Here is an 18,838-nt window from a genome sequence, read left to right as displayed (position 1 = left end):
ATTATGTGCACATAAATTCAATAAAAGTTTTCCCATACGGTACAACAAAATACTTAATTTTGCGATTTTTGGCCATTTTTTTGACCAAAAAAGGACATTTTTGGCTCCTGTAGCCTCGATTTACAACCAAATGATCTGAAATTTGGTATAAAAGTGCCCTTCAATTATGTGCACATAAATTCAATAAAAGTTTTCCCATATGGTACAACAAAATACTTAATTTTGCGATTTTTGGCCATTTTTTTTACCAAAAAAGGACATTTTTGGCTCCTGTAGCCTCGTTTTACAACCAAATGATCTGAAATTTGGTATAAAAGTGCCCTTCAATTATGTGCACATAAATTCAATAAAAGTTTTCCCATACGGTACAACAAAATGCTTAATTTTGAGATTTTATGGCCATTTTTTTGACAAAATTTGGACATTTTTGGCTCCTGTTCCCTCGATTAACAACCTAATGACCCGTAAATTGGTAAAGGGGTGCTCTAGATATCTATTCAAATGACCCATGTATAATTTTTGGCATGGACCACTTTAAAATGATATGTTTGGGATTTTTTGGTCATTTTCCAATGGCCAAAGGGGTCAACGACCTCAAGGCCTATTGTTGCATGAGGGAGATGGCTGAAATATGCTGTATTTGCTCTCAAGCAAATGTCGGCCTTTCTAGTTTTATTATGAAGTTACGCTGCCCTCATGACGTAACTAGAGTTCAGAGGTCGATCAGTGTCCAGGTCCAGGTGGGTCGTGAATTTCTCTTGAAAACTTGCAAAATTAAGACATTTCTAAGGTTCTGTCAGTTTTGATGTTTACAATATGATGAAGCAATGGTTTGAATAATTTTACAGGGCAAGAATTAACCTCATAAATGCCATGCAGTAGATACAACTCTTTTCGCTTTTCTCTCTCGATATAAGGGGGAGGGGCGCAGGCATAAATTTTGCTTGATTATGTGCTTTTATTTTTTATACTCTTTTAATTTAGCATTGTGGTATTTTATCAGTGCCCTTGTTTTCAACGATCAATTTTTATGTGTCATGACTTCCATGTGTAAGAAAAAAGGCTCTTAAAAGACAAAGGAGTCCTTCAGATTCTTAGCTAAAGTACAGACCTGATGTTGGCACTAAAGTTCATATCTTGAGCTGCACATTCATAATGTGGTACATTGTGCGTGACGTCAAAGTTGAAGACACCTAACAAAACATAAAGGTGTCTACACGAAATTTGTTTACATGTTGGGGGCCCTCACCTTTGACCTCATGCATGTGCAGTTCGAACTGTGAACTGGCTCATAAGAAATTACAGTCATAACTCACTTCCATACTTCAACACGTCAAGGTGTGGGGCAACTGCAGAAAGATGGAGAAAGCAGGGGATACGGCGGAAAGTGAAAGTGTTGTGCAACCAGAAGTACCACCACAGGTAGAAGTATGGAGTCAGACAGTAAATTCAGGGTTCTAGCTCTTACATTGTAGCGTAGTGGGCCACTACGCTAAAATTCGTGACCACTACACTAAAATAAGGGCCACTACGTTAATTTTGAACTAGTGTAGTGGTGCTTTGCTATCATTTGCTTATTCAACGATGTCTAATCAATGTCCGAACAATGAAAAATGATGATATGCCACTCAAAACTGATCAACAAAAGTCAAATTATATGTGATGTTAACAGAGTGCCAACTTATAACACTACATATTGTAGTACATTGTCAACATCTCACCGTGGAGGGGCCAAGACCCCCCCACCAATCTCCTGATTGGACGCTTCGCTACCATGCCATTCCAACTATGCTAAAATGAAATCCTGGCTAGAACCCTATGTCTTACAGGTGGATTAAGGAGGACTAATAGAACCTGATTGTTGATCTAGCAATGCTACTAATCTGAGATTAGCATTTTGATTAAAGGAAGGTGGATAATGGACAACTAGTGAACTACTTGCAAGAGCATGATCATGATTGATATACACCTAACCTTTGATTTAGCAGGGCAACTAATTCAGTCTTTTTTCTCTTTCTGTCTTCAGCTACATGTTACATCTTCCTGTTGCCTAACCTTGTGACCAATACAGATTTTTCCAAAGATGAACTACATTGTACATGATATAATGTTCATCTCCTTAACCTTAAATCTGTCTGTGTAGTCTGCAGTGCAGTTCCTCTATGTCCTGCCAGATGGCTCTTAGTCTTACTGTCTGAGGGGGTGAAGTCTGCTATGTCTGTTTGCCTTGTTCTTATGTATCATCTGTCACCTTAATATCTATCCTTTAATTCCCAAGTCTTACTATTTGATTGTTGGGACACGTGTACAGCAGATCCTTTCCAAGTGGTTATCAAGGACACTTCAGAAGTTCTTAAGGGGGATAGTCCTAGCTAATGCTATCCCGTAGTCCTGCCTTGTTTGCTTTGGTCCGCTCCCGAAGGTCGCTACCCCGCGTTAGCATTTCTAATTGGTCTGGTCCTGACGGTCACTCCAAAGCTAACAAGGCTTGGCTATATGTGCATGTACTGTAAATACATTTAAGTTCATGGGGATTTAATTTCGCAGCAGCAGGAAAATGGAGTATTCGTGGTGGTTTTGATTTAGCGGTATATATAATACCACGGACTGTAGACATATACTGTAATTGAACAATGTTCACGGTGGTTTTAAGTCGGGGTGAACTGGCCACCGCAAAAACATTTCTGCATTTACAGTGATGCGTACTGTAAATGTAGAAACTTTCGCGGTGGTTTAATGTTCGCGGTTTTTGCGGTGGCCGCTTCACTGCGAGCTTAAAACCACCGTGAACATTTTTCCATGGCATTAATAAACTACAGTGCATGGTGCTACCGCAAACTTAACACCACCGCGAAAAGTTCTTTTTCTCGCTACCGCAAAATTAAATCCCCGCGAACTTAAATGCATTACAGTACTCTTCAGGTGACAAGCAATCCGGGTGTTCCTATTTATATATATATATATAAGTGTATGTAGGACTTCAATCACCCTTTGACCTTTGACCCCCAGACCATGGCCACATCATGGGAGCTGCCCACGGAGCTGTGCTGCCGACCGCTGGCGCTCGTCGCTTTGACTGGGATGGACGTCACGTACAACGCCGTGCACCGAGCCATCTGGGACGCCTTCAGCGCCAACCGACGAGCGGACCGCGTCCCGCTGGCATTCCGTGTGCTACCGGGCGACCACGAGTATCCTAAGTGCAAGACTAAGGTTAGTACAGTGTGTGATTTTGGCTTTGAGTCGTCTTGATCGGTTATCAAGAAAAGATGTATTTGACAGTTTTGACTATTGACATACTAGCCATTTCTTGTTGGGTTGTCTGATTAGTTTATGATGTTTCTTGTGAAAGTTTAATGTTGCCTCAGCCTTTTTGAGTCCCTAGGGGTAGTGGGTTAATCCACTGTGTCCATAGCACGGTTTCGAAATGGGAGTCGATTCCTTTCCTTTCTTTCACCACGTTTCACCTCCGATGTTACATGTAGGTACCCATTGTACCCTTTCCCAAGGATACAATGTCTTGCCAGGAATGTCGGAAACCTCTCTATCTCGTGTTCAGTTGCCACTCAACTTTGGAAGATTTTTTAAAATACAGATTTATCATTATTGTCCGTTCCCAGCGGCAGTCCTATGAGTGGTACATTCCCAAGGGGATCCTGAAGACAGGCTGGATGAACAAACAGCTGAACATGGTGCCAGCTGTGGTGGTGGTCTTCTTCGACCTGGACTGGGACGAACCACTCTGGAGGGAGAAGCAGATGGAATGTGCCACTAGGGTGGAGGTAAGGAACTTTTGACTCCATGCTCTTGGAGTCTTGGTACAAGCCATGTATACATACATGTATGCACTCTCTGTATGGGAAATTTACACTGAAATTACTCTAATTACTAATTGCAGTATTTCAATTACTGTATAGTGGTATTGTGAACTTAAACTACTGCAAACACTCAAATTTTTCCTTGCCACAAAATCAAATCAAAGCAGACTTAAAGGCATTTACAGTATTGAGTGTTTCAGATGCATTTCTTGCTTATACATTGTATTAAAGGAAAAAGTATGTTGATATTTTAAAAGACATAGTCTGGCGAAGTAGTCTTGGGACAACAGTGTTATACAGTCAATGATGTTACACACTTTGTTTCTTAGACTGTGATGCTTCGTACATTCTTACTCAGGTGGTACGAGCCAGCCTACAGGGGCGCAGCACCAGAGTAGCAGTCGTCCTCATCCAGAAGAACGCCCCCCTCCCCCCTGGGGAGGACATGGTGGCTGCGGAACGTGCTGCGGCTCTCTGCAGCGCCTGTGAGCTGTCCGCCAAATCCCTCTTTGTCCTCCCACACACCGACCATCTTCTAGGGTACGTATAGTAATGTTTTGGTAAGTACTGATACTAACATCTAGCTGGACAGACCAAACCAAGGAACATTCCATATTATGTTGTAGTGTTGATCATTAGTGACGTTCTGCTGTGGACTCCCAAACATGGTCATGCGAGCATAGGTAGACCACGCATAATATATGTACATCAACTTTGTGAACCTACTGGCTGCTCGGCTGAAGATCTGCCCAAGGCTATGGAGGATAGGGAAGGATGGAGGAAGAAAGTCATGGGCATCCGTGCAACCCGGATGATGATGATGTTGTAGTTCTCTCCTCTTATCTATATTCTTGTACCTTGGAAGTAAAACTTGTTCGTCCGCTTACTGATGAAAGACAACAGATCCTGTCTGAAACTTCTGACCATTCCTAAATTTTATCCAGTTGCTTAAGTAATTGTTGCCTTGCGTATTTAATTACCTGGATGTCTAGACTTCATTGACAAACAGATTACACTGGTGTTTGGAACATCCATTGTAAAATACATTTGGTAACTGTATTACTTTTATAATATACCATTCATTATCAGGGCTCAAAGTACCACCTGCATAATTATGCAGGTTAGTGCAGGTAAAATTGGAGCTGTGCAGGTATTTCTGATGTCTAACTGCACCTAACCTGCACTGGTCCATGTACTTGGTTTTATAGAATGTCCTATGATGTAGGTGTATACACATGTATGTATTGTTCTTAGCTGCATTGACTGTTACCACCTATAAAGTATAAAAGAAAAAAATGGCAATGGTTCCTGAAGAATTATAGTATGTGATCCATACTTCCTAAATTCATAGTGGTGCAGGTAAAATCTGTATGGTGCAGGTAAGTTTCAATGTTACCTGCACCAGTGGAGGTATGCAGAAAAAAGTATTTCGAGCCCTGATTATACATTAACCATAATGATTCTAATATACATGGAGTAACTGTAGTGCTTTTCTTCTCACTACCCATTGCAGGTACATCATACGTCTGGAAAATGCTTTCTACGAGCTGGCGCAGAACTACTACCACATGGAGGCCCGGCGGGTCAAGTCCCACAAGGAGTTCCTGAACAAAACCACTCACCAGCTGCTGTTCGTGCGCCACCAGTTCAAGATCGCTTTCTACAACGAGATGAAACAGGACACGCATACAGCACTCAAACACTACAAACAGGTAAGCAGGACACACACATGTAGCACTCAAACACTACAAGCAGGTAAGCAGGACACACACACACACACACACAGCACTCAATTACTACAAACAGGTAAGCAGGACACGCACACGGCACTCAAACACTACAAGCAGGTAAGCAGGACACACACACGGCACTCAAACACTACAAACAGGTAAGCAGGACACACACACGTCACTCAAACACTACAAACAGGTAAGCAGGACACACACACACGGCACTCAAACACTACAAGCAGGTAAGCAGGACACACACACGGCACTCAAACACTACAAGCAGGTAAGCAGGACACGTACACGGCACTCAAATACTACAAGCAGGTAGACGAGTTCTAGATGCTGTAAATGTGGTTTGTAGAAAATGATATTAACATGAAAAAGGTTTTGCTGAGTGGGATATAGCATTAAATATTAGCCATGCGATTTAAAACTGTATCCATTGTCTTCTGGAAATAATCTCATCAGGTCGGTAGAATATAGGATATGGGAGAATTCTTGTACACAACCAATATGTACTTTCTTTGCTTACATTTTGAATTTTTGCAGACATCTTCCTCAGAGTGGAGTTCTGCTTCTTCCCGCTATATGTAGTTGAGGTAGGTGGCGCTTTTTCAGTGAGAACACAATCCCAAACGAAAGAAAGTTAATCCCAGTGATGAACCAGGAAGAGGGGGATACCAACTTAGCCACATTTGGGATTGTGTTCTTACAGCAAAAGCGCCACCTACATTGGCTACATATTGCAGCAAGAAGCAGAACTCCATTTCTGAGGATGGTGTCTTAGAGACATCAAATGTAAGCAAAGTAAGCACACACCGTTTGTGTACAAGAATCCTACCAGACTTGTATCCTGCATCCATTGTTGAATGTTTTAAGGTACTTTTTCTTTTTTTTCAAAACTATTGGTATTGGCTAGCAAATGTTGCTTATTTCTTCATCTTGTTCTTCTCCCCTGCCCAGGCCTACCAGCACCTGAACGAGGTCCGTACCCACGACACCAACATGCTGGAGATAAAGACTGTCTCCGGGTTCATCAACTACAAGATCTGTCGGCTGTCCTTCCAGCACAACGCCCCGCTGGACGCCATCGCACAGTTCCGCAAACACGTGGACCTGTTCAAGAACAAGGTCGGATGTGCGGAGCTCGCCTTCGAGCACTCCAGCTGGATCTCTAAACAGTTTCAGGTAAGAGACCAGAAGGTTTGAAAAATCTATCCTTTTTCAACAACATCTAAATAGTATGCTTTTTCTAACCGCTTTAATTCCTATCTGAGAAGACGTCTCTAACCAAAGCTAGTTACTCATTTTCACTTGAGTCCAGTGAGAAAATACTGTAAATGCAGAAACTTTTGTGGTGGTTTAATGTTTGCGGTTTTCGTGGTGGCAGCTTCACTGCAAACTTAAAACCACCTTGAACATTTTTCCATGGCAGTAAGAGACTACAGTGCATTGTGCTACCGCAAACTTAAAACCACCGCGAAAAGTCCTTTTTCCCGCTACCAGGAAATTAGATCCTTGTCAACTTAAATGCATTTACAGTAGTGTAAAGTACCTAACCCAAGGGCACAACATCTCGACCTACTAGGAGTTTGAACCTAGAACCTTTAGATTCTGAGTCCACAAGTCCAACCACAAGACAACTAGTCACAATCTTCAACTCTGACTGAACTCAACTTCAATGATCCACCCCTGACCCTACTAGAAAGGAAGGATTTGGGATAAATGTTCCCAAAATCACATTTAAAGTTTGTTCTTTTGACTTTTGGCAGGTTTTTGGAGACTTGTTTGATGAAGCGATAAAGCTAGGCCTGACAGCTATCCAGACGCAGCACCCCGGCTTCTACTACCAACAGGCAGCCAACCATGCCATCACGCGCAAAGAGCTCTGCCGTAAGCTCTGCGACCCCACGGCCAAGTACCCCAGCACCGACCCCCTGGAGCTGGCCGCAAAGTTGGACTTCTATGGCCAGCGACCTTGGAGGCAAGGTCACCAGAGTATAGACCCTCCTGATGCCCAGAAGGAGAGAGAGGGGATACTTTCACTCCAGGTCAGGCTCTACAGTAAATCTTGACACTTTGCTTGTAGTCAAAAGTAGTGCTGCGTACCTGTACACCAAATGAAAACTGGACTTGTAAAAAGTTGAGTTCAGTTCTAAAAAGACCTAACTGTTGGGAATCAGTGCCATCAGGGAATCAGGACTTCTTCTAAGCCATCAACAGCCTTCCGTAGAGTGGTAAATTTGTTTTAAAAAGATTGAAACATTACTGTTAGCTACAACTGAGCTTTTGGGTGTACAGTAGAAGCCAGTTAATTGCACAACGGATAATCACACGCTTCTGTCAATTGCACAAAATCCCCAAATCCCATTGGTGGTGCAGTCCAGCTTAAATAACTTTGCTTTGTTGCACCATTTGGATATTTGCACAAAATGCACTGGCAAATGGGGTGTGCAATTAAGCAGCTTTTACTGTATTTGAGTATTTCTCAAGTTGCATGTAAAATCTATACCTATGTCTACATGCAATTTGACATTCAATTAAAATGTGTGGTATGTTTAGTAGATGTAGCACACATATGCCATTGTTCCAGGTCTGGACTCCTGAAGCTGAAATTCTGAACCTGAACCTGAACATACAAATAGCACTATTGACAACAAATGTTAAAACAAGACTACCTGGCCACCTCCCTTCATGCATGTATCTCCCCCGCAGTTGTTAGAGTTGACTGTGGACCACTCTTGGATCATCATCCCCCTGCTCAGCAGTGCTGTGGCCCAGTTCAAGAAGTACAAGTCAGCCCGGATGAAGCGGTACCTGATGGTGCAGATGGGAGAGGAGTACTATCATGCTAAGGACTACGGAAAGGCACTCACCCTGCTCACCAGGGTAACACAGTCTTTGATTTTTTCTTGCCTCCGCTTTGTTTTTGTGTATGGATATGATTTTGTCATTTGACAATGAGACTTTGTTACACATTTTATGTCAAACTGCTCTTTCTACGATCACAAAAGAAAAGAGCTGTTTGAAGAGGCCACCAAATTCCATCCAAACTTTTTAACATTCACCGACAAAAAGAAAACAATTCTCCTTCTAACATCACAAAACCTACACATAATAGAAAAGGTGGGATCTTTTGTCCTCCACTGTCTTCGAAAAAGGAGTTGAACCCAATAATCCAGGATCTAGAGTTAGCTTTTACTAGTTTTAGACTAGTGTAGACACCTGTGATATTGTTTTTACATTCAATTTGTTTGAATCTCTCATGTTACCTACAATTAGCAATACAGAATTTGCAATAAACTTTATATTATATATAAATATTGCATTGTGTGTGCATGTGTGTACCCAGAACCTCCCTGAAGAACAGTGCTTATCAACCCCAAGGGAGCTACCCTGCTGAAATAAACCAGAAATAAATAAAAACAATAACAAATAAATGCTCTGTTATAAGTGCTGTTGGACTACTATAGTGAGCGCTGGTGGGCCCTGCTCACTGCCATCCTCACATGTGCGCTGAAGTGTGCGTACCTGAACCTTAACTCAGGTGTGTTCTGTTACAGGTACTGTGGGACTATCGTAGTGAGTGATGGTGGGCCCTGCTTACTGCCATCCTCACCTGTGCGCTGAAGTGTGCGTACCTGAACCTTAACTCAGGTGTGTTCTGTTACAGGTACTGTGGGACTATCGTAGTGAGCGCTGGTGGGCCCTGCTCAGTGCCATCCTCACATGTGCGCTGAAGTGTGCGTTTCTGAACCTTAACTCAGGTGTGTTCTGTTACAGGTACTGTGGGACTATCGTAGTGAGCGCTGGTGGGCCCTGCTCAGTGCCATCCTCACATGTGCGCTGAAGTGTGCGTTTCTGAACCTTAACTCAGGTGTGTTCTGTTACAGGTACTGTGGGACTATCGTAGTGAGCGCTGGTGGGCCCTGCTCACTGCTATCCTCACCTGTGCGCTGAAGTGTGCGTACCTGGTGGCCAATGTACAGGAGTACATCTCCATATCGCTGGAGCTGATTGGTCAGTACACGCTCACGTCTGCAGAGGAGAAGACCCGTATCCAGATGAACCTGATCCGTGTGATGTCTGGGGACCCGCCCGAACCAGAACCGGAGTGTGTCCCAGGTAGAAAATTTGCGATTTGTGAAGACCACAGCACATGTTCATATGGCCTGAGTACATTTAAGTAACCATTGGAAAAATAAAACCAGGGTTGGACAAGTCCACTAGTCCAATTGTCCCGGGCAAGTGAAAGTGCTGATTGGGCAAGCGCATGTCCTTCCCCACTTGCCCGATCGGACAAGTACGATTTTTCCATGGGTGCAATTTTGATACTAGTCACTTTTCTCAGTCATGGCATCAGGCATTGGTCTTGAAAAAAAATTGAGCCAAAAGTGAAAGAATTCAATTACTGGAAGTGTTAATACATAGAAAAATGTCAACATTCAATTTTGGGCGAGTAAAAAGTTGGTTCAGGCAAGTGAATTTTTCATGTACTTGCCCCATAGGACAAGTGAATTTTAGAAAACTTTAGTCCAACCCTGCAAACCAAAATATATCTCATTATTTCATTATTCTACAACAAGGCAATCAGACAGACACGCAGATAAGCCAAAACTGGTTATTGTTTTAAATTACCATTAATACTACCTGTCCTACTGTTTATTGTGCACTATACACCAGTAGGATAACATTGAACTTGTGTAGCATTCACTTTGATATCTCAGCAGCCTGAAAAAATACATGTTGTATACAGAATCAAGTTATCCACCAGTACTATCAGTAATGGAAATAGACAAGATGTAGTAACAGTAGTAAGGCTTGTACATCTTCTAGTATACACTGTTATTGTTCAAAATGCTAGCCATCTTCTATCTCATGTTTTATACAAACTATAGGTTTGGAGCTAGCACTGTGTACCCAAACTAGTTGAAATCAGGTACAGGTACTGGTACAGAGACTTACATATAGTTCCAGATCTGTATCTGTACTGTAACATTTAACTTTGACAAAGTGCTATTAGTAAGCAGTAAAAGATAGTATTCATTTTAGATATCTTATGCAAGGAACCCAATACTCTTATTTGATAAAAATCTAACTCCAACAAACATCCTTTTCTCAGAAGCAGTTGAGGAAGCCAAACAGTTGTGGACCAGTGATGCGATCCAGACTGTCACCCAGCCCTTCACCATAGAGCTACAGAACCTGGTGCCCTTTGTGGAGTGTAAGGCTGGCTTCTCCCTGGCCTCCAACCCACCTGACAAGCACATGGTCCTGGACGTGTACCTGTCTGTCAGGTGTCCCTTCCCTATCAGGTGAGAACACCTGTGTGTCATGAAACAAGATGTGTCTACTTTTTTCCAGGATTAATGTCTTCCCAGACATAGATATGCATTCAAGCAAAATAATTTTAACTTCCCTGAAGGCAAGAGCACCTCTTGTAAAAGGTCCATATGAGTAAGATGAAGAACTTAAATGCACGACCATTGTTACAGTACTGTTAATAGAAACAACACATGGCAACTTGTACTTTAAAAAATCATATGACAGTTGAAATACGTCTAAAACATGTATCTAACAACTCTTATGAACCAATCTAATTCATAACTGTTACAGTAGAAACAACCATCTTGAAGGTAAACTATGTCCCTTCCCTATCATGTCGTTTGCAGAAGTGTGAAGAGATGTCATGCATGTGCTTATGTCTATTCCTTAGTTTGTGTCTCTAATGAATTTCTTTAATGTTGGTAAATTTATCACATGTTGGAGTCCAAAAGTTTGTATAATACGATTTTTATGAGAAGACTATAAATTCCACATGACGTGTAGCTTTAGAGAGTCTTTTTGCAAAGGAAAGTTTCTTACAAATTTATTATGTATACATCTGAAACAAAACTTAATCTCTGACCCACAACAGGTTTTCTAAGCTGTCCGTGTTGCTTAGCAACCCAGCCTACAACAAACACTGCACCCTAGCGGACAGCCGGGGTATTGCAAACAGCGATGCGGGAGACGCCGAGACGGGCGACCTCTATCTCGTCCCCGGGCAGGTCAAGCACCATCAGTTCCTCCTCATTCCCACGGTGGAAGATGTTGGGCGGAAAGTCGAGATAACTTCCGTCGCTCTAGAGTTGGGCACGCCTGGGACGCGCAGTGCGATACTGCACTGGCAGGGTGGGGGTGGGGACGCAGCGACTAACAGCAGCGCCCCCAGGGTGATGAGCGGGCGGCGCAGGGAAGACCAGCCTGCCGAAATCGACTGGGACGGACTGAGTCTGTACGGCTCTATCTCTGTTGTGCCCAGACCACCACGTGTGCAGGTTTGTTTCAGTTGGTTTGATTAATGCATAAACTCATCAGTTTTGTACAGCATGTACAAACTTGGTATTATGTAAGACTGGACTGTAAGGTTTGATCCACTCACAAAGGGAAGGACCCCTAGACTTTTATCAATAAGATTGAAGATTAGTTCCCCTCGAAGAGGACCTGCTCTTTCTGTCCCACCCAAGAATACATCCTTAATACTCATTATCACCTCAGTTAAAACTCTAGTCTATGAGACTCCAATGTTGTTCCCTTATTTTTAAACAAAACCCAAAACCTTAGATTCTGAGTCAACAACACAGCTTTCCTCACTTTACTCAGATAAAAATGAGTACCTATCTTTGGATAGTGCCATCCCTCGGATAGGACGTTAAATGGAGGTCCCATGTTTGAGGAGAGTCACACCTCACGCACGTTAAAGAACACCCACACGTGCGATGGTGCGGTGTGGGATGGTGCAAATCCTTCCGTCTAAATTGGTGACTCTCTACAAATCACCCAGACTCCAGGAAGAATAGTGCCATATCAGTCACTAATGGAGATCTGTATCAAACCAACCAACATTGCCAACTTTCAGGTTCAGCTCAAACACAAGCCCCCTGCGCTCGCCAACGAGTTCTACGCCGTGGAGCTTACTGTGGAGAGTCAGGAAGATGACGAGATCACCGAGGTCTCGCTCCATGTCGGACTTAAGGACGGACAAGACACATCACTGGAGAGCACCACGCACATCTGCTTCGACGCCCCGACGCAGGAGGATGCGGAGACGTTCATCGACAAGCCGCAGCCCCAGGCCCCGGGGCTGAGCGTGGGGAGTCTGAAGACTGGGGAGAAGGTGACCAGGACGATGTACATGCGCTGTCTGCAGGTGGGACAGAGGATGCTGAGCGTCAGGGTTGTGTACAACATACAGGTGAGATTTGGTAGTCACAGGGATAAACAAGTCCACTAGCCCTATTGTCCAGGGCAAGTGAAAGTGCTGTTGGGCAAGTGCATGTCCTACCCCACTTGTCCGATCGGGCAAGTAAGATTTTTCCATTGATTTTAGTGCAATTTTGATATACTTGTTACTTTTTACAGTCATGACATCAAGCAATTGTCTACAAAGAATTCCATTGCTGGAAGTGAAAATGCATATACTAGTAACAGTGACATTTGAATTTTGGGCAAGTGAAAAATTGGTTCGGGCAAGTACATTTTTTATGTGCTTGCCCGATAGGACAAGTTGATTTTAGAAAACTTGTTCAACCCTGGTTCATGTCTACACCTACCTGGTTGCTGGAATGTTTTGCATAAGATCACTGTTACCAGACTAAAAAACAACAAAGAAACTAGATGCCCTCTTTTGAAACTGGATGTCTAAAAGATGTCTTGTTTCCCTGGTAATAACATGAACAGGTGTTCCCCACAGACACAGCCAGTGTTGTTTTCCTCCTCAAACCAGATACTATAATAGTATGCAAATAGATTGACAAGCTACCAGTTGATTGTTAATCTATAGATCCCATGGGGAACTGGTTCAGACAAGGAGAAAAGTTGAATTGTTGACCAAACAGTCTCAGTCATACTCAGTCTAGTTAAAAGTTATTAAAGGATCAATCCAGTTTAAGTATACCCCCCAAAATTTTTGAACATCATGTCATATTCCTAGCTAATAGACTATGGTCATTATGCCACACAAATGTCACATGTGTGCCTAACCCATCTTCTCTTTCCCCAGGTGAGTATAGGGAAGCAGGCGTCTCCTATCTGCTGTACATGTGTGAAGGAGGAAATTGTTCCCATTGAGACCGTCATGCCTGTAGACGCCTCCATCCGCCTCAAGTCCCTCCTGATGGACGCGCTGGAACAGATCCATTACGACGAGCCGTTTCTGCTGCTCACCGACATCAGGTTTGTTTGTTTGTTTGTTTATTTGAATCTTTGTTTATTCCTGAGAGGCTCAAATCAGCATTCAGGCTGATTTCATTGAGGTCACGAGGGAAGAAGAAAGGGTCAGATAAAATATAACACAAATGAATGATACAGATAGTGTCACTGACGAAAGACAGTGGATGTTGTCTGAAACGTCTGACCGTTTCCAAAATCATATGCAGTTGCTTGAGTAACTACTTTTTGGTGTAAATCTTATAATCTGGATGTCAAACCTTCATCGACGTTTGATGATACAGATTCCTAGAAATGTTGTGACTTGATACATAATTTTTTTGTTGTTTAGTGAAACTTGACCTATAAAGGACAAGCTTTTGTTGAAAAAGTTTGACCCCCCCAAAAAAAGTTGCCTTCATTATGAAATCTAACTTCTAAGTGGCCAGGAAGGTTGAACAAATGACTGAGCATAGAGTATACCAAACAATACATTCTTCTTTTTTGTTCTTTCAAATCTTTTTTGCGTTATCTATAACAAAAGTAATTCCAATGTTTGTTTTTGTAATCCATGGCATATATTTGCTTATTTTTGAGCTTCTTTGTACGGTTGAAATTGGAAATGGCTAAAAATTGATGCGCGCTTGGATGTCATCCATATTATTAAACAAATTAACATGGCCTAAGGGAATGTATTGCGCTTCACCAAGTCCAGGTGCGGTGTGCGATGGAGCAAATCATTCTGTCTGGAGTTAGTGATTCACTACAAATCACCCGGATGGAGGCCTGGTGAACCTCTGTCTCATATCAGCCAAACAGTAAGATTATCAGCATTCAACCGGACGGGAGATGTGGCGCACCCCGTCTTGTAAGGGGCAGTATAACCCTGATGGTACGGTAAAACCCTGTACGTCGACCAACTTACTAACTGTCTAACTACATGGTAGTCAAGTTCTGCTTGATTCAGACATGTCTCCGTTTTGTTTCCATCTAGCTGTGTCTCGCCGTGGTCGATCAGGATCAGCTCCACGGAGCTGCAGCTGACAGAGGCACTGCGACCTGCCACGGGTCAGCTGGAGTCCCACATCCACAAACTACAGCTCAACAAGAACGACCGGGCCAGCGACTGTTACTGTCTAACAGCACCGCTCAATAAGATACATCAGGTGGGGCTGACTCATCATACTGATAATGGTGGTGTCAAGTTAAGGAATTTGTTACCTCCACGTATGGAGGTTTTGTTTTCAGTGTGTCTAAACCAGGGTTGTCTCTAGGTCCCGTCCTTCCATCCCAGGATGGAAATTTGTGTGTTCTTGGGACGGAAAATAAATTTTCCCCATCTATCCCCAAAATCACATGAAACTATTGAAAATGTACTTTGAATGACATATTTAACCAGGAAAATCAACAACATGGGCTCCCAAACAATGAGTTGGACAGACAAAAATTTTTAAGCTGGAGACAGCACCAGTCTGGACGTTTGTGTTCTTGTGTGTTTGTTGTTATTTGAGTATACTGTCAGTACTATGATTGTGAAATTGACCTCAAAACAGTTTTGTTTCCTTTTGGATGTTGTCTTCAGCTCCTTTACATTATCAATTAAAAGATGGGGCATAAAACCTGCTCGTCTACAAGATCTCCTTAGTTTCACTGGTGAAAGATTAGGTGATATGCATTGGTATCTGAAACATCTGACTATTTCCAAAATTACTGTAAATGCATTTAAGTTCGCGGGGATTTAATTTCGCGGTAGCGGGATAATGAACTTTTCGCGGTGGTTTTAATTTCGCAGTAGCACCATGCACTGTAGTCTCTTACTGTTATGTAAAAATGTTCGCGGTGGTTTTAAATTCGCGGTGAAGCGGCCGCCGCATTAATCCACTGCGAGCATTTCTGCATTAATTTTACAGTATATCCATTTGCTTGATTAACTGCTTTTTCGGCTTTTCTTATTTAATTTACCTTCATTGAAGTACACTGTCAGTAGAGTGGCACAATGTGAGTGGGAAGCATCAGACTTGCTGGAGTGACAGGAAATAGAGTTCTGAGATGGTAGAAATAGTCGTTAATCATACAGGATAGACACGAGTATCTTCTATCAAGTGGTGTCAGGCAGGTGCCAATAAGTCCCATAAAACCATGGGTTAACGTTAATATATGAATTATCTCTGTCTGACTGCAGGGCAGTGTTTTAATGGGAGAGTACTCTATCCGATGGCGGCGAGCAGATGCCGATGACTCCATCCCGTACGTCATGACCGTGCTGTCCCTCCCTGAGGTGCCCATCATGAACCTCCCCGTGATGGTGGAGATGGAACTTCCCGCGCACGGCCGCGTACGGGAGCCCCTGGGGATCACGTACACACTGCACAACCGTACGTCCACGGTACAGGAGATGGAGGTGATGATGGAGCCCAGCGAAGCCTTCATGTTTTCCGGACACAAACAGGTCGAACAATTATCTTAAAGCTTCAAAACTTTTATTGAAAAGAGTAAGGTCCTTCCCTGTGCATGTGAGTTGTTTAAACCTAGAGTCCTATGGCTGCACCTGGACCTGATTGTCTATAACAACTTATGAATGGGCAATACAGAAAACAATGGTTCATTTTGCTTCTAAGGATTCTTTTTAGTGACTTCCACTGGTCAGGTGTTTTAAAATACTATATTCATGTAAACAACACTAACTTTGACCAAGTTTGACTGTCGTTAGAAACTTGGTAAAAATGACTATCAACTCTCCTTTCTTTCGCTCTTGTTATTTTCTTAGACCAGTATAAGCCCCAAAACCTGTGAACGCCTGTGGATATAGTTTGTTCATCTTCTTTTTGGTCCAAGATCTGGTTCACCGATTTTTCTGGACCGGCTCAACAAGAGAAAACGGCCAAGTTTTGTTCTGGTATAACGTACATTTGTACCTGTAACCACTCCTAGTGTTTAGATATTTTACCAAACTTTTCCGTAACGCTGACTAATGATGACAAAAGCAATTGATACTTAAATCAGGACATAAAACGAAAAATGTAGAAGTGAAACGTATTTATATTTTTTGCCATGTTTTTCAGGTCCATTTCCGGCTGCTGCCCTATGGTAAACACATTCTGACCTACAACCTGTACCCCCTCCTGTCTGGCCACATGGTACTGCCCCGTCTCCATGTCAACATGCTGCGTTATCCCGGCACTACCGACCAGATCATCAGCAAGATGATGCCGACTCATGTCTTCATCATGGTCAGTCTTTGTTTATTTGTTTGTTTGTTTGTTTGTTTGCTTCTTTGATCCTTTGTAACTCATGGGAAGCTCAGATCAACCTATAGGCCATTCGGTCACAAGGGAGGAGGTAAGGGTCAGACAAAATGTGTGTTGATGTCAAATTTCCACTGACTCAGAACTGGCAACCATAGATCAATAAAAAATGTAACAGTTGAAAGAAATTTCATCGACGAAGAGATATATTTAGTAAGTTTCGTCTGTTTCGTTGTCTCGTCAAGTCATATTTTTACGTCCTTGATCATACTTGCCTATCTTATAAGGTTGTTGGTCAACTCAAATCCAATTTTGGTCACTCATTGATTTTCTCGTTTCTCCCTCCAGCCTACAGGAAAGGAAGCCATGGAAGAAGTCTTTGCAGGCAGCTAGAGACCCTAGTGGCCATGAACAGGCTTAAGTTATTACCAATTCTTCCCAATCATGAAGAAAACATACAAGACATCTTTAGTCCCCTGATGGACAGTCACATGACTTAAAGCAACACCAGTGTTAGAGCTAAGACTCAAGGAAGATTCACTTTTCATTAGTTTGCATCGGCTGACTCCTTTAGGGGCTCAACTATACAGGCCATTGTGATACTAATGCTCTGTTTCGTTATTAGCACTATATGTACTAGGAATGTTATACTTGCAATGACTGGTAAAACAGCAGAATTCTGAGTTACAGTATGATGCAACATCATGCATGGAACTGAACATTCCAGTGTTACGCTTTCAGCACCTCAAATCGAAAGAAAAAAAGTCAACACAGAATTTAATGTGTCCATTACAGTAACTGTACGTGAATATATTGAAGTAAAATTGTTTCAGTCAGCAGTTTATAGATTATAGATGTAGTGCTGAGAAAGATAAGCAAATCGATGTGGATAAGTTTAACCTTCCATATGCTAAGGTAGCTGATTTGCACCAAATTTGTTTTGGTTATGGGGTTTGGCAGCATAGAGATGGTTAAGATAGCCAATAGAAACTTCATGGCCATCTAAATGATAGGCTATCGACCATCTCTCAACTGAGACGGGGGCCGATACCAGCTGCCAGCCATCTTTGACCCGTTGCTGACATCACACTTGCATTCAGGTCATGTGACATAATCTTCATCTCATTTCAACTTGAGCAGGGTCAGAGGACTGTTCAAAAGCTGGCTGGTTGTGCACTTTAATTTGTGTATGGAAATAGGGCATAAAATCTGTATAGGATAGCAATAGCGTAACCATATCAAGTGTAGTAACGTTAAGAATCTCAACTTCACTGACTTCAATTTGTTTTTGACATTTTACAATGTACATAGATAGAGCATACTCTGTGCAATACTACGATACTAAAGTGATGTTTTTCTCTTTAACAAAAGAAATAAAACATCACAAACAACAAGCATGTGTTTCGATTTCAATGTGTCATAACAATTATAATAATACATCATGGTATGTGCCCTCCAGTATTTTTCTTATGCATATTTTAAATTTTCATGTTGAGGAATCCTCTTTAACTTTTTCAGGTTGAGGATATATCTGTGAGAAAACGACATGTTGAATCGAAGGTTATGGACCCAAACTCATTACGCCAACCCAGAAGTAGATAGTGATTATAAGACCATAACACGTAAAAAAAACCAGTTCCCAAAGCCAAAAAAAGGAGGCTAAAGGTTGGTTCTGCCGAGGCAGAAGAGGCTGCTTCAAAGCAAGACATGAGAACCTTGTACAGAATCACCAAAAACCCTGAGTGGAAAAAGAAGGCAAATAAACAAGCCGGTACAAGACAAAGATGGCCAAATGCTCGCAACGAAGGAACAACAAATGGATCGCTGGAGAGACCACTTATAAGAAATTTTCAAC

General features: G+C 42.3%; 1 protein-coding gene across 3 annotated transcripts; it reads left to right on the top strand.

The window, feature by feature from the left end:
* The first annotated feature begins 693 nt into the window (after window positions 1-693).
* LOC118425922 (trafficking protein particle complex subunit 11-like) lies at window positions 694-18,377 on the top strand. 3 transcript variants are annotated; one of them, XM_035835086.1, is made up of 18 exons: window positions 702-740; window positions 1,339-1,422; window positions 3,010-3,213; window positions 3,621-3,782; window positions 4,177-4,358; window positions 5,332-5,530; window positions 6,512-6,736; window positions 7,321-7,599; window positions 8,264-8,437; window positions 9,442-9,673; window positions 10,671-10,863; window positions 11,466-11,868; window positions 12,450-12,785; window positions 13,593-13,765; window positions 14,733-14,904; window positions 15,921-16,187; window positions 16,801-16,968; window positions 17,332-18,377. In XM_035835086.1, exons 2-18 carry the CDS (start codon window positions 1,360-1,362, stop codon window positions 17,374-17,376), a joined length of 3,477 nt encoding a protein of 1,158 aa, XP_035690979.1. In that variant the 5' UTR covers window positions 702-740; window positions 1,339-1,359; the 3' UTR covers window positions 17,377-18,377. The 3 variants fall into 3 exon arrangements, with proteins under 3 accessions (XP_035690980.1, XP_035690979.1, XP_035690978.1); XM_035835085.1 differs by having other exon boundaries at window positions 704-740; window positions 1,339-1,428; XM_035835087.1 differs by lacking the exon at window positions 1,339-1,422 and having other exon boundaries at window positions 694-740.
* The last annotated feature ends 461 nt before the right edge of the window (window positions 18,378-18,838 follow it).

The sequence above is a fragment of the Branchiostoma floridae genome, chromosome 11, assembly GCF_000003815.2.
Source record: "Branchiostoma floridae strain S238N-H82 chromosome 11, Bfl_VNyyK, whole genome shotgun sequence".
NCBI classification, from domain to species: Eukaryota; Metazoa; Chordata; class Leptocardii; order Amphioxiformes; family Branchiostomatidae; genus Branchiostoma; species Branchiostoma floridae.
Note: the sequence above shows the minus strand (reverse complement) of the source record. Positions and strands in the feature narration are given on the sequence as shown.

Coding starts and splice junctions, on each gene's coding strand:
- LOC118425922 (XM_035835085.1), top strand. CDS start 1,360: ATGGAGAAAGCAGGGGATACGGCGGAAAGTGAAAGTGTTGTGCAACCA. Junction 14,905..15,920: donor CGCTCAATAAGATACATCAG/GTGGGGCTGACT, acceptor GTCTGACTGCAG/GGCAGTGTTTTAATGGGAGA. Junction 16,188..16,800: donor TGTTTTCCGGACACAAACAG/GTCGAACAATTA, acceptor CATGTTTTTCAG/GTCCATTTCCGGCTGCTGCC.